We start from the raw sequence: 15050 nt of genomic DNA, 5'->3' as shown, positions 1-15050 counted from the left end.
GAATGGCTGACATCGAAATAAGTGTCAAAGGAATAGAAAAGCAACTGGAATCACTCAACAGAGGAAAGTCCACTGGACCTGACGGGATACCAATTCGATTCTACACAGAGTACGCGAAAGAACTTGCCCCCCTTCTAACAGCCGTGTACCGCAAGTCTCTAGAGGAACGGAAGGTTCCAAATGATTGGAAAAGAGCACGGGTAGTCCCAGTCTTCAAGAAGGGTCGTCGAGCAGATGTGCAAAACTATAGACCAATATCTCTGACGTCGATCTGTTGTAGAATTTTAGAACATGTTTTTTGCTCGAGTATCATGTCGTTTTTGGAAACCCAGAATCTACTATGTAGGAATCAACATGGATTCCGGAAACAGCGATCGTGTGAGACCCAACTCGCTTTATTTGTTCATGAGACCCAGAAAATATTAGATACAGGTTCCCAGGTAGATGCTATTTTTCTTGACTTCTGGAAGGCGTTCGATACAGTTCCGCACTGTCGCCTGATAAACAAAGTAAGAGCCTACGGAATATCAGACCAGCTGTGTGGCTGGATTGAAGAGTTTTTAGCAAACAGAACACAGCATGTTGTTATCAATGGAGAGACGTCTACAGACGTTAAAGTAACCTCTGGCGTGCCACAGGGAAGTGTTATGGGACCATTGCTTTTCACAATATATATAAATGACCTGGTAGATAGTGTCGGAAGTTCCATGCGGCTTTTCGCGGATGATGCTGTCGTATACAGAGAAGTTGCAGCATTAGAAAATTGTAGCGAAATGCAGGAAGATCTGCAGCGGATAGGCACTTGGTGCAGGGAGTGGCAACTGACCCTTAACATAGACAAATGTAATGTATTGCGAATACATAGAAAGAAGTATCCTTTATTGTATGATTACATGATAGCGGAACAAACACTGGTAGCAGTTACTTCTGTAAAATATCTGGGAGTATGCGTGCGGAACGATTTGAAGTGGAATGATCATATAAAATTAATTGTTGGCAAGGCGGGTACCAGGTTGAGATTCATTGGGAGAGTCCTTAGAAAATGTAGTCCATCAACAAAGGAGGTGGCTTACAAAACACTCGTTCGACCTATACTTGAGTATTGCTCATCAGTGTGGGATCCGTACCAGATCGGGTTGACGGAGGAGATAGAGAAGATCCAAAGAAGAGCAGCGCGTTTCGTCACAGGGTTATTTGGTAACCGTGATAGTGTTACGGAGATGTATAACAAACTCAAGTGGCAGACTCTGCAAGAGAGGCGCTCTGCATCGCGGTGTAGCTTGCTCGCCAGGTTTCGAGAGGGTGCGTTTCTGGATGAGGTATCGAATATATTGCTTCCCCCTACTTATACCTCCCGAGGGGATCACGAATCTAAAATTAGAGAGATTAGAGCGCGCACGGAGGCTTTCAGACAGTTGTTCTTCCCGCGAACAGGAAAGGGAGGTAATGACAGTGGCACGTAAAGTGCCCTCCACCACACACCGTTGGGTTGCTTGCGGAGTATAAATGTAGATGTAGATGTAGATCCCCAGATCTGTTCTCCATAGAACACCCATGGGACACCCTCGGCCGTCAATCCCATCCCAGTGCCTTATCCAGCACGGCTCTCTAGTGCTATGAAGAATAAAATTTATTATAGCGCCAGTTCCTGGGACAAACAGTGATTTATTAGGGGCATTTGGCAACTATAATTTAGAGGCGGCAGAGGAGTTGGCCGCTGAAGAGAAGCCAACTACAGTAAACGAATGCGATTCTCAAGATGTGACAAATCAGTTTGAGCAATCTCGCTGTTGTTCTTCTGTAACCCACGGATCACTGGGGCCTTGCATTAAGCTGAATTTATCCTGTTTCTAATGTTAGAATAGATACACAAGCAACTTATCTGGTGTGCTAGTCGCGGCTGAAGCGTTTCAATTGTCTAAATTTTTAGTGATGGCCTCCTCCCATTGAAGAGCTCGACACCAGTGGGGCGGCGCAGTGGGTAGGATGACGTTTCAAATTATCGTCCCGCCACCCAGCTATTTTTATTTTCCTAAGTCGCTTAAGGAAAATCTTGGGATGGTTTCTCTGAGAAGAGCGTAGACTTTCCACATCCTTCCTGAATCCCGGCTTGTGCTCTAATGATCTCGTTGTCGACGGGACGTTAAATCCGTATCTTCCTCCATTCCGGATATTTGCAAACATATGTCAATGAAATGTGATTAATATCATATCACTTTTAGATGGTGATCAACATTATGTAAGCAGCAAGTGTTCATCAAGTGATGTCCTACGTAACGTTAATAACTACAAACATTTTGTGTTTGAAGATACCAGTACAAGATGTTTTGCAAGTAAGAGTATCCAAATAGGTGAATATTTCATTGTACGAGGGATGCTATCAATATCCTTTTCCAAGAGAAGTTTGATAAACTATTATTCAAAAAGCTAAACTTCCTTCATCAAATCAAAACTATTCACACTTGAAAAGAATGTACCTTAAGATAAAACTAAGTCCCAATCGCAGAAAAAATTATTCGAAAATAGCAGTTTGACTTCAATTCTTGCTTGATGACCATTTAAATGAAGCTGTATTTTGCGTCAAAAAATGGTACAAATGGCTCTGACCACTATAGGACTTAACTTCTCAGGTCATCAGTCCCCTAGAACTTAGAATTATTTAAACCTAACTAACCTAAGGACATCACACACATCCATGCCCGAGTCAGGATTCGAACCTGCGACCGTAGCGATTTTGCGTCAAGTTTATAGTGTAATCGCGATCTTCATTGTCGCTATTCCGGGCATTTCTTACAGATATGGGTGCCGGATTAGCGGAAGTAGCGGAAAATTGAGAATGTCTCACAGTTAATGTAAACACATAGCGGCTATATTTTATTAAATCCTAAGATACATTTATTTTCATAGAAAACGAGGTTGGCGCCGGCATACAACAGCTACACAAGCATTACATCAGTACCGCACGTATCTGGTTGCTGCGTAATGTTCTCCAGGAAGATGTCTGCAGCTTCAGCACCAGCAGTGTGAGAAACCTTCATGTTTTCTCCTCCTATTTTCCCTCCCTGTCATCATTACTTTCTTGCACACTTTCAATTATTTCTTCATCTGTTAAAATTCGATGTAACTTACAGTTTTCCCCATTCAGCTACTTAGTAATTTGTTCTTCATTAATTTCTCCTCCTCCAGGAATGTACAGCATTGTTTACTGTTGTAATTAACGAACAATATTGTTGCACACGGTGATTTATTGTCGTGCGCGTCGTTTCTGGTTGAAGCTTTAGAGGCCAGATATGGGTAGGATTATTGAGAGGCCGAACTACTGAGAACTCGATTAGCGAGAGTTTAATGGGGAATACTGAAGAATGGGATACACCCCGTCGGCTTTGACCAATTACTTCACAAGTTACCACAGATAAGGCAATGCAAAGATTAAAAAGCATAGATGAAGGTGAAAGGGTCCTGTGGCCACCTTTCATTAGTCCGGTAGCCCATTTTCATTAGCATTTCTCTTTCTTTTCCTTGTTTATCTTTTCCCATAACTCTCATAGTGGTGTGATTGAATGAATGTGGTTGTGTGTCACGGTGCTAGATGGTGGCGTAGTCTGCTGCAGAAAGTCTGCGATAGTGATACAGATTCAGCAGCAATTTTACAGAATAGCCAACTCTCGTAGTGGTCAAGTAGGCAAAGAGGTTTGCGCTACTTGTGAGAAATCCACCTGTGTTAGGTTGATGTCAGAAATGGCATCTTTGGGTTTTCCGGGCCATGCGGGGCGTGGAGGAGGCTGGAGATGAAAAAGGGAAGCAGTCTGCCGCCGGTACAGGAAGCGTCCACAGCTGTGTTCCAGTCGAAGAAGGGTGAATTAGACTGACCGCGTGGCGCATTGTTACTTGGCGAGGGGAGAGCTGTTAGCTTTTGGGTCTCGCTTTTCAACTCTGAAAGATTGCTTTGCCTTGTCGTAGCAAGGAATGCAAAACTTTGTCAGATTTTTCTTTTAGCAAATTTCTGTAGCAGACTTGGATCCGCCGGAAGAGCGCAACACAAAGGTGTCGATAAGAAGTGAGCACTCGCTTCTGTATGAATGTCTGTTTGCCTTCAGCTGTGCCTGTATAAGCTTTCATTTTTCTAAATATTAATAGCTTTGCCTTCTTGCAAATTTTCCTTGCTTGATGTATCTTTCGTCCGTGGGGAGCCGACCACGTGGTTGAACATTAAAATTTGATGGGCTACCGTCATCACTAACTGTCCGATCTCATGTTTGTTTTAAAGAATGTTAACTGTTCATGATTGTGTGATGTGATATTGTTGCAACTTGGCCACGATACCTAGAAATTGCGTCTCCACAAACCACGTGGGCATGCGGGTGTACTGCGAAACGTGTACCGTTTCACGAGTTATTGCAATCAGTTATCAGGCAACAGCAGTTGTATGAATGATTCACACCAGTGATTTTAGATGTAGATTATAACGGTGTATGTATCGACGCTTTTCTTTAATGTTTTAGGAATTAATGTTATCAGGAATTGTGTACATGCCTCACATCCATATCTTAGGAATAAATTATTTTATACACAATTTTCTCTTGCATTCCGAGATTACATTTTTGCACCTAAGCCACTCACCTCGTAGCTTCCCTGTTAGCAAATCCAACGCGTTTCCTTACGCACAGGTCCAGTGATTAGTTCCCCTTTTATTTTAGAAAAAATGCTTTAGATTAAGTCTTACTTTCAGGTGTGTTGCTGGGAGCTGATCTTCTGCACAGTGTTCATGCATGTGCTATTTTATTTTAAATGGTTGATTCTCGTGGACAGTGCACGGGAAGTACTATTAATTACATCGCAACCCCTATGAGCGATATCACGACGTACGTATTTTTATGAGTTTTTGGTCTGTGATCAAATTAATTTATTTTTCGACTCGGCCAAACCTTTGATTAGTTGTATGGTTAGAGTCGGTGGCGACCCTAATCTTCTCACGTTAATTTCACAATCAATAAGCATTTCCATTCCCACTCTTAACGTAATAACCCGTAGAAACAGGTTACTTACAAAGGTTGAGAAACAAAGGAATGTAGTACAGAGAAAAAAAATCGTGAACATATATTACGTACATACATACTTCGGATGTTATGTTACGTACATCACTTTTTTTCACAGTACAAAAGCCTAGTGTCCTATTCTTCAGATGACCTACGTAGGTTAACTGAAGGATTGGATACCAGTGCTAGCGAAAGCAAGCGGCATACGTAACATTGGCTTGGTGTACCTCAGTTGACATATGTACATATTTTACCTATGTCGGATTTTCACTTTCGCTAGTTACTAGTACCAACTGAAGAGTAGGATACTAGTAGTAGCGAAGGCAAAAAAAAGCCAACAATCGTTGATCTACATAGGTCAACTGAAGAACTGGATCCTAGTACTAGTGCAGGCGAAAAATGCGACATACGTAAAATTTGTATCTTGTACCTACACAGGTCAACTGAAGAACATGGTACTAGTACTAGCGAAAACGAAAAAAGCGACAAAGTAAAATTTGTAGCCTGTAATTCATTTGATCTAAATAGGTCAGCTGAAAAATAGGATGCTAGTACTAGCGAAGGCAAAAAAAGGCAACTAACGTAAAATTTGTATCCTTCACTTTAGATGACCTACATAGGTCAACTGAAGAGTAAGATAGCAGTACTTGCTAAGGCTAAAAATTCGACATACATAAAATTCGTATCATGTACTTCAGTTGACCTATACAGGTCAAATGAAGAATAGGAGTAGCACTAGCGAAGGCAAAAATGGCAACAAACATAAAATGTATATCCTGTACTTCAGTTGACCCACATACGTCAACTGAAGAATAGGATACTAGTACTGGCGAAGGCGAGAAATGCGATACAAGTAAAATTTGTATCCAGTACTTCAGTTGACCTACATAGATTAACTGATGTCTAGGATAATAGTACCAGCGAAGGTAAGAAAAGCGACAAACGTAAGTTTGTATCTGTACTTCAGTTGACCTATATAGGTCAACTGAAGAATAGGATACAACCTCCATAGTTTAGTTGAGGTACAAGATGCCAGTGTTACGTGTTACGTTTTTCGCCTTGACTAGTACTAGTATCCTATTCTTCATTTGGCCTACGTAGTACAGCATACAAACCAATTGCAGAGGGATCAGCAACTGGAACGACTCAGTATCAGACAAAGGTATAATTCAAAACATGTACACAAATAATTTAAAATTACCACAAGCGACAAAAATCTATTTCTTAATAGTACATTAATTTATTTTTATTTCTCCGTGAACCATGGACCTTGCCGTTAGTGGGGAGGCTTGCGTGCCTCAGCGATACAGATGGCCGTACCGTAGGTGCAACCACAACGGAGGGGTATCTGTTGAGAGGCTAGACAAACGTGTGGTTCCTGAAGAGGGGCAGCAGCCTTTTCAGTAGTTGCAGGGGCAACAGTCTGGATGATTGACTGACCTGGCCTTCCAACATTAACCAAAACGGCCTTGCTGTGCTGGTACTGCGAACGGCTGAAAGCAAGGGGAAACTACGGCCGTAATTTTTCCCGAGGGCATGCAGCTTTACTGTATGGATAAATGATGATGGCATCCTCTTGGGTAAAATATTCCGGAGGTAAAATAGTCCCCCATTCGGATCTCCGGGCGGGGACTACTCAAGAGAACGTCGTTATCAGCAAAAAGAAAACTGGCGTTCTACGGATCGGAGCGTGGAATGTCAGATCCCTTAATCGGGCAGGTAGATTAGAAAATTAGAAAGGGAAATAGATAGGTTAAAGTTAGGTATAGTGGGAATTAGTGAAGTTCCGTGGCAGGAGGAACAAGACTTTTAGTCAGGTGAATACAGAGTTAAAAACACAAAATCAAATAGGGGTAATGCAGGAGTAGGTTTAACAATGAATAAAAAAATAGGAGTGCGGGTAAGCTACTACAAATAGCGTAGTGAACGCATTATTGTGGCCTAGATAGGCACGAAGCCCACGCCTACTACAGTAGTACAAGTTTATATGCCAACTAGCTCTGCAGAGGATGAAGAAATTGAAGAAATTTATGATGAGATAAAAGAAATTATTCAGGTAGTGAAGGGAGACGAAAATTTAATAGTCATGGGTGACTGGAATTCGAGAGTAGGAAAAGGGGGAGAAGGAAACATAGTAGGTGAATATGGATTGTGGCTAAGAAATGAAAGAGGAAGCCGCCTGGTAGAGTTTTGCACAGAGCATAACTTAATCATAGTTAACACTTGGTTCAAGAATCATGAAAGAAGGTTGTATACATGGAAGAAACCTGGAGATACTAGAAGGTATCAGATAGATTATATAATGGTAAGACAGAGATTTAGGAACCAGGTTTTAAATTGTACGACATTTCCAGGGGCAGATGTGGACTCTGACCACAATCTATTGGTTATGAACTGTAGATTAAAACTGAAGAAACTACAAAAAGGTGGGAATTTAATGAGATGGGACCTGGAGAAACTGAAAGAACCAGAGGTTGTACAGAGCTTGAGGGAGAGCATAAGGGAACAATTGACAGGAACGGGGGAAAAAAGTACAGTAGAAGAAGAATGGGTAGCTCTAAGGGATGAAGTAGGTGAAAAGACGAGGGCTAGTATAACTCCTTGGGTAACAGAAGAAATATTGAACTTAATTGATGAAAGGAGAAAATATAAAAATGCAGTACATAAAGCAGGCAAAAAGGAATACAAACGTCTCAAAAATGAGATCGACAGGAAGTGCAAAATGGCTAAGCAGGGATGGCTAGAGGACAATTGTAAGGATGTAGAGGCTTATCTCACTAGGGGTAAGATAGATACTGCCTACAGGAAAATTAAAGAGACCTTTGGAGAAAAGAGAACCACTTGTATGAACATCAAGAGCTCAGATGGAAACCCAGTTCTAAGCAAAGAAGGGAAAGCAGAAAGGTGGAAGGAGTATATAGAGGGTCTATACAAGGGCGATGTACTTGAGGACAATATTATGGAAATGGAAGAGGATGTAGATGAAGATGAAATGGGAGAGACGATACTGCATGAGGAGTTTGACAGAGCACTGAAAGACCTGAGTCGAAACAAGGCCCCGGCTCTGGCTCTGAGCACTATGGGACTTAACATCTATGGTCATCAGTCCCCTAGAACTTAGAACTACTTAAACCTAACTAACCTAAGGACAGCACACAACACCCAGCCATCACGAGGCAGAGAAAACCCCTGACCCCGCCGGGAATCGAACCCGGGAACCCGGGCGTGGGAAGCGAGAACGCTACCGCACGACCACGAGATGCGGGCACAAGGCCCCGGGAGTAGACAATATTCCATTGGAACTACTGATGGCGTTGGGAGAGCCAGTACTGACAAAACTCTACCATCTGGCAAGCAAGATGTATGAGACAGGCGAAATAGCCTTAGACTTCAAGAAGAATATAATAATTCCAATCCCAAAGAAAGCAGGTGTTGACAGATGTGAAAATTACCGAACTATCAGTTTAATAAGTCACAGCTGCAAAATACTAACGCGAATTATTTACAGACGAATGGAAAAACTGGTAGAAGCCGACCTCGGGGAAGATCAGTTTGGATTCCGTAGAAATATTGGAACACGTGAGGCAATACTGACCTTACGAACTTATCTTAGAAGAAAGATTAAGGAAAGGCAAACCTACGTTTCTAGCATTTGTAGACTTAGAGAAAGCTTTTGACAATGTTGACTGGAATACTCTATTTCAAATTCTAAAGGTGGCAGGGGTAAAATACAGGGAGCGAAAGGCTTTTTACAATTTGTACAGAAACCAGATGGCAGTTATAAGAGTCGAGGGACATGAAAGGGAAGCAGTGGTTGGGAAGGGAATGAGACAGGGTTGAAGCCTCTCCCCGATGTTATTCAATCTGTATATTGAGCAGGCAGTAAAGGAAACAAAAGAAAAATTCGGAGTAGGTTTTAAAATCCATGGAGAAGAAATAAAAACTTTGAGGTTCGCCGATGAGATTGTAATTCTATCAGAGAAAGCAAAGGACTTGGAAGAGCAGTTGAACGGAATGGACAGTGTCTTGAATGGAGGATATAAGATGAACATCAACAAAAGCAAAACGAGGATAATGGAATGTAGTCGAATGAAGTCGGGTGATGCTGAGGGAATTAGATTAGGAAATGAGACACTTAAAGTAGTAAAGGAGTTTTGCTATTTGGGGAGCAAAATAACTGATGATGGTAGAAGTAGAGAGGATATAAAATGTAGACTGGCAATGGCAAGGAAAGCGTTTCTGAAGAAGAGAAATTTGTTAACATCGAGTATAGATTTAAGTGTCAGGAAGTCATTTCTGAAAGTATTTGTATGGAGTGTAGCCATGTATGGAAGTGAAACATGGACGATAAATAGTTTGGACAAGAAGAGGATAGAAGCTTTCGAAATTTGGTGCTACAGAAGAATGCTGAAAATTAGATAGGTAGATCACGTAACTAATGATGAAGTATTGAATAGAATTAGGGAGAAGAGGAGTATGTGGCACAACTTGACAAAAAGAAGGGACCGGTTGGTAGGACATGTTCTGAGGCATCAAGGGATCACAAATTTAGCATTGGAGGGCAGTGTGGAGGGTAAAAATCGGTGAGGGAGACCAAGAGATGAATACACTAAGCAGATTCAGAAGGATGTGGGTTGCAGTAAGTACTGGGAGATGAAGAAGCTTGCACAGGGTAGGGTAGCATGGAGAGCTGCATCAAACCAGTCTCAGGACTGAAGACCACAACAACAACAACAATGATGCTTTGCCACAGAAGATAACCAATTTATTATCTATGGCTCGAAAATAAACAAACTAATATTCATGTCTAAAATATGTCATTGGTCAAAGCCGACGAGTTGACCCCATCATTCAGTTGAAACGTTCAGCGTATAGAAATCGGGCACATTTTTTACAATACGTGCTTTAATGATGAAAGATATTCCAAAATAACTTATAAGGCCCCTTGGTTCTAGTAATACCACACTTTATCATTACAGCTTGGCTACGGACCTAGCTTGAGGAAACAACATTCACTTTCAGCAACAATTTTCCCTGTTTAGTTCTGCGTGTATTGTTACGAATTAGCTTACCGTAGATCCAGCGAAGATGACGACGCAAATATTAAGCATGTTTAAAAAGAGAAGAACGAAAATAGAGTGAGTCATAGCTTTTTGCAGCTCTGCAACAGACCTGTAAATAACAAAAACTAGCGTTAGTTATGTAAAAATCACAGAAATACTTCTCATATGGTATACCACTAGAAAACCCTTACACCTAGTTTAAACCACAATTTACAGTTTAAGTTTCGTAATAAAATAGTTTTTTTTTTTGCGTAAGTTAGTTAAGATTAGCCGTAGTGTAGCTAACTTATTACTGTTTTTAAGTTACACGCATACCATTTCACTTCCTTATCGCAGCCTGCGATACCTCGTCATTTCTAAGGGAGTGTGAATAAAATGCTACTACAAGCAACTCAGTTAGCTAACTCTTCAGGCTCCCAAGGGATTAAACTCAATCGCTTGCAGTTACAAACCAAATGAGAGTTGGAGAGACAAATGCCATCAATTATGTTCTAAAGCATTTATTGCCCTTTGTTTAAATTAGTTTTTCTTGTGCCTTCCTTCACTTCTACACGGGAAGACTAGTGGAAGGAAAGTGAAGCACTAAGCAACGTATTCGATTCTACCTTGAGAAACTGACGTGAAAAACGTCGAAATAAATAAAAATACTGAAGGTGGAGCTGTTTAGAGCGAAATAAAACCCCGGCTTACGTGATGGTGAATTGGCCTTCTTCAGAGATTATTTATCTAGAAAAGTAGACAGTTGCACTTATAAGTTACTGTGCAGTCTTGCGCGTGAGTTTTGTAATTAATGGTTTACAGTGAACCACGCTTGTCGGGTAACAAAAAGAGTTACAATAATTCAGAATTTGCTTGCAGTTTCACTGAGCGAGGTGGCGCAGTGGTTAGCACACTGGACTCGCATTCGGGAGGACGATGGTTCAATCCCGCGTGCGGCCATCCTGATTTGGGTTTTCCGTGATTTCCCTAAATCGCTCCAAGCAAATGCCGGAATGGTTCCTTTGAAAGAGAATGGCCGATTTCCTTCCCCTTCCTTCCCTAATCCGATGAGACCGATGACCTCGGTGTTTGGTCTCTTCCCCAAACAATCCAATCCAATCCAATCTTGCAGTGTCCTAACCAAATCCAGCACTAATTCAGGCCACATCGAGCGTAAAATTATAAAGAACAGTTACTAATATTGTGTGATCAAATACGAAACTTTAGGTTGAAATAGCGTGGCGGATCTGGAATTTTGGCAGACTACTAAATATTTGAGAAACTTAAATCTTCTTCTGGAATAGACATACCTCAGAGAAAACGACCATCTTGGATTTTAAGGACAAATCACAGAGTCATCCACTATGGTCACGAAAGAAATGTAGATATAAAATTCTTTAGTAGTGATGGAAATAAAAGATTGAGTAACATATGCAGAACGCTTTAATGGAAAAACTCTTCTTATTTACACATAGCTAAAATGAGGGCAATGAAGCTCATCCTTACCTTTGTTAATCTGGCTGACATCATGTTTCAGCAAATTTTGGAAGAAGCTTTTATGATGGCATCGGCTTGCGTCCTCCTATTTCAGTAACAGGTGTCTTTTTTTATTTAATTCTTTTATTAATTTTAACTGTCTCTAAGTGGTTGTTGTACCAGGAACTAATTTCGAAACAACAGAGTTTGATGTAAATTGTCAGTGGTCGGTTCGCGTGGAGAGCTATCCGAGCCCAACTCGCGAGGCACCCACGCAGCATAGCTTCTTCCAGAATCTTTCTTCTACCTTCAAGGAAAGGCCCTAGGTCGGAGTCCCGGTCCATCACAGAATATTAGTCTGCCAGGAAGTTTTAAACGCACGCACGTTGCGCTGGAGAGTGAAATACTTACTCTACGACTAAACATGGTTTCAAAACAAAGACTTTTTAAGGAGAAGAAGCTATTATACACAATGCTGTTAAAATACACGAATATTTGTTTTGTGTATTTCGGAAGAACATTAAGTGAAACTTGTGGCTCTTACTCTCCAACACATAGCACAGAGTGTTGTACCTAGAGGACAGTTTATCTAAGAACACATGATGTTTCCTGGTCGCTGTTCCAATCTTTACAATAACATGAAGGACAGCACATTAGAGACCACCACAAACAGCATCCGGAATATTTTACTGTTTTAGTTGTTGAGAGAGGTGAGGTTGTGTTTTGTGCAGCGTTTGTAAACATTGCAAATTCGACATATTTAAGTGCTGATAATATATGAAAGCTATTTTGAGCATACTGTTAATTCTTCAGTCACAAAGTTTTATGGTGGATAAAATTCAGTATATCTTTATAATTAGTTACATAACGTGTGGACAGTTAAGCCATACTTCGTCAGACGTGCATCCTCTTGTAACTTGCAACAGGAAATCATTTTACCATAGAAAACGTAATGTTTGCAAATGAACTGAGTTTCCTTAATGTCTTAACAATTTTCCCTGTCTCTAAAATGGAAATTTGTGTTGGTTGCCAATAGTTTCTATTTAAAAATGTTTTAACTTGTAACTGATTTTTGGTTCAAATGGTTCAAATGGCTCTGAGCACTATGGGACTCAACTGCTGAGGTCATTAGTCCCCTAGAACTTTGAACTAGTTAAACCTAACTAATCTAAGGACATCACACACATCCATGCCCGAGGCAGGATTCGAACTTGCGACCGTAGCGGTCTCGCGGTTCCAGACTGCAGCGCCTATAACCGCACGGCCACTTCGGCCGGCAACTGATTTTTGACAATAGTTCTACTTAATTTCATTTTACTTACTGAATGCTGATGTGTAATAGCGTAATAATAACGAACAGACTACGAAACACAATATTGGCAAGATTTCCTCGATTACAACGATTTTAAACTGGAATAGAGTATTTGTTTCTAGTTACGTGACCATGCTTGTATACAGGAACTGCTACACACATAACATAATTATTGTCATTTCAAGAAAGAAAGAAGAAGAAGACACACCACGAAGGGATTATCCGAATGAGACGAAAATCAGTACACGTGATGTACATGTAAGAAAAAACAAATTATTACAATTTCACAAAAATTGAATGATTTATTCAAGAGAAAGAGTTTCACAAACTGAGCAAGTCAATAACACGTTGGTCTACGTCTGACCCTTAACCAAGCAGTTATTCGGCTTAGCATTGATTGATAGAGTTGTTGTTAGATCGTTAAATACCGAGATGGTTGGAGGGCCCTGCCCATAATGATCCAAAACTTTCTCAATTGGGAAGACACCTTACTGGCCAAGGTAAGGTTCGGCAAGCACCAAGACAAGCAGTAGAAACTCTCGCCGTGTGCGGGCGCGCGTTATCTTGCTGAAATGTAAACCGAGCATTGCAGTAAAATGGGACAGGGTAAGACGAGCGAAGAGCGGATTTAACGACGACGTCTGGTGAGTCAGCCAGCCTGGATGTAGTTTTTAGGTGGTTTCCCACCTCCAACTAGGTAAATACTGGGCTGGTACCCGTGCCCCGAAAACGTTTAGAAACTGTTACCACACCTGAACACGTAATCTATACTACAAGCAGACACATGGGGTTCACATATTCCCTCCTGGTGTCAGGAAGGACGTCTAGACACGAAAAGCCGCTAACACCGCCAAAACCTATACACCAATGTCGACCCCACATACAAACGGTAAAAGGCAACAGGAAAAAGAAAGAACTAAAGATAATAGTGAACAGAGGCGTTCCTAAGAGGTAGTCTCCACTGCTTCCAATCTGAATATGTAAGAGTAAACCAGATGTGGTTTAAATTCAAACAAATAGTATTGACTGCTATTGAGAGACATATTCCAAATAAATTAATAAGAGATGGTACTGATCTCCCATGGTACAATAAACAGTTTAGAACACTGTTGCAGAAGGAAGAACAAAGCATGGAAAGTTTGAAAGAACGCAAAACCCTCAAGATAGTCGAAATTTTACAGAAGATCGAAATGGAGCGCGAACAATGCGAGATGCTTTTAATACTTTTCACGACAAAAGTACATCTAGAAATCCGACAGGTAACACTAGTTAACAAATTTTAACTTTTTTTCTGCATCTGGTTTGCAAATGGGTGGATTTACCTAGTTTAGGGGTGCTGAATACACTGGTGACGTCAGTTTTTCTCTATGGTGTCACATTTCCTAGATACAAAGCAGAATAAAAAATGATAATAGCGAAAAATGAATCAATTAAGTCAAACAAAAATATACATTCAGAACATTTGAAATCAATACTATTTTGTATGTATATAAGGGCATGATCTCAATAAAAGGTTCAATATGGTTCAGAAGATATTTCCACCTATAATCGTCTTTGGTTTGTGAAATATGCGACGACGGAGCTCTTCTTTTGTTTGCCGTTTCATCGCTCTCCCTAACAAGGCCGCAGCATCATCGAAGGGTTCCAATGGCCTTGTTAACGGTGTTCCACGGTAAAAATGTCTTGGTGAAAGCGTTCACCATGCTCATAGCTTACTGCTCCCAAATTTTCCGGGAACAAATCAAGGTGAGAATGTAAAAAGTGAATTTTAAGCGACATTCTACACCCCATGTTCTTGTAGGTGTCCAACAGACCATTCACAATGGTAACATAGTTTTTGTCTTTTCGGTTACCCAAAAAGCCCTCCTCAAGTGCTTTAAAAGAAGACCAAGCAGCTAATTGGACATCTGTGAGTTTGGTATCAAAGGTTGGATCTTCCAGCAATTTGCAATTTTGTCATATGATGACATGGTTGGAGACCATGGCTGTTATTTGAAGACAAATGTTGGTGTTGGGACAGCAACCAGCCACAAATTTACTTCCTTTATTCAAAGGGTACCGTTACCGGTTTCGAATCGTTATGATTCATCTTCAGACCGTTTACACGCTTTCCTTATAACATGTGGTGCGTTTTTTACAGATAAATTGTCTTAAAATATAAGTAATACATAATTATAAGCGCGC

General features: G+C 40.8%; 1 protein-coding gene across 1 annotated transcript in view; it reads right to left on the bottom strand.

Annotated features, from left to right (window-relative positions):
- The window catches only part of LOC124622987, a 95650-nt gene that overhangs the window by 44904 nt on the left and 35696 nt on the right, over positions 1-15050 (bottom strand). Inside the window, exon 4 of the mRNA XM_047148777.1 lies at positions 10109-10208. Within this exon, the coding sequence (XP_047004733.1) occupies positions 10109-10208 (100 nt within the window). The remainder of the gene's footprint in view (positions 1-10108; positions 10209-15050) is intronic.

The sequence above is a fragment of the Schistocerca americana genome, chromosome 7, assembly GCF_021461395.2.
Source record: "Schistocerca americana isolate TAMUIC-IGC-003095 chromosome 7, iqSchAmer2.1, whole genome shotgun sequence".
NCBI lineage: Eukaryota > Metazoa > Arthropoda > Insecta > Orthoptera > Acrididae > Schistocerca > Schistocerca americana.
The sequence above is the reverse complement of the archived record's forward strand: the minus strand, read 5'-3'. Positions and strand labels throughout refer to the sequence as shown.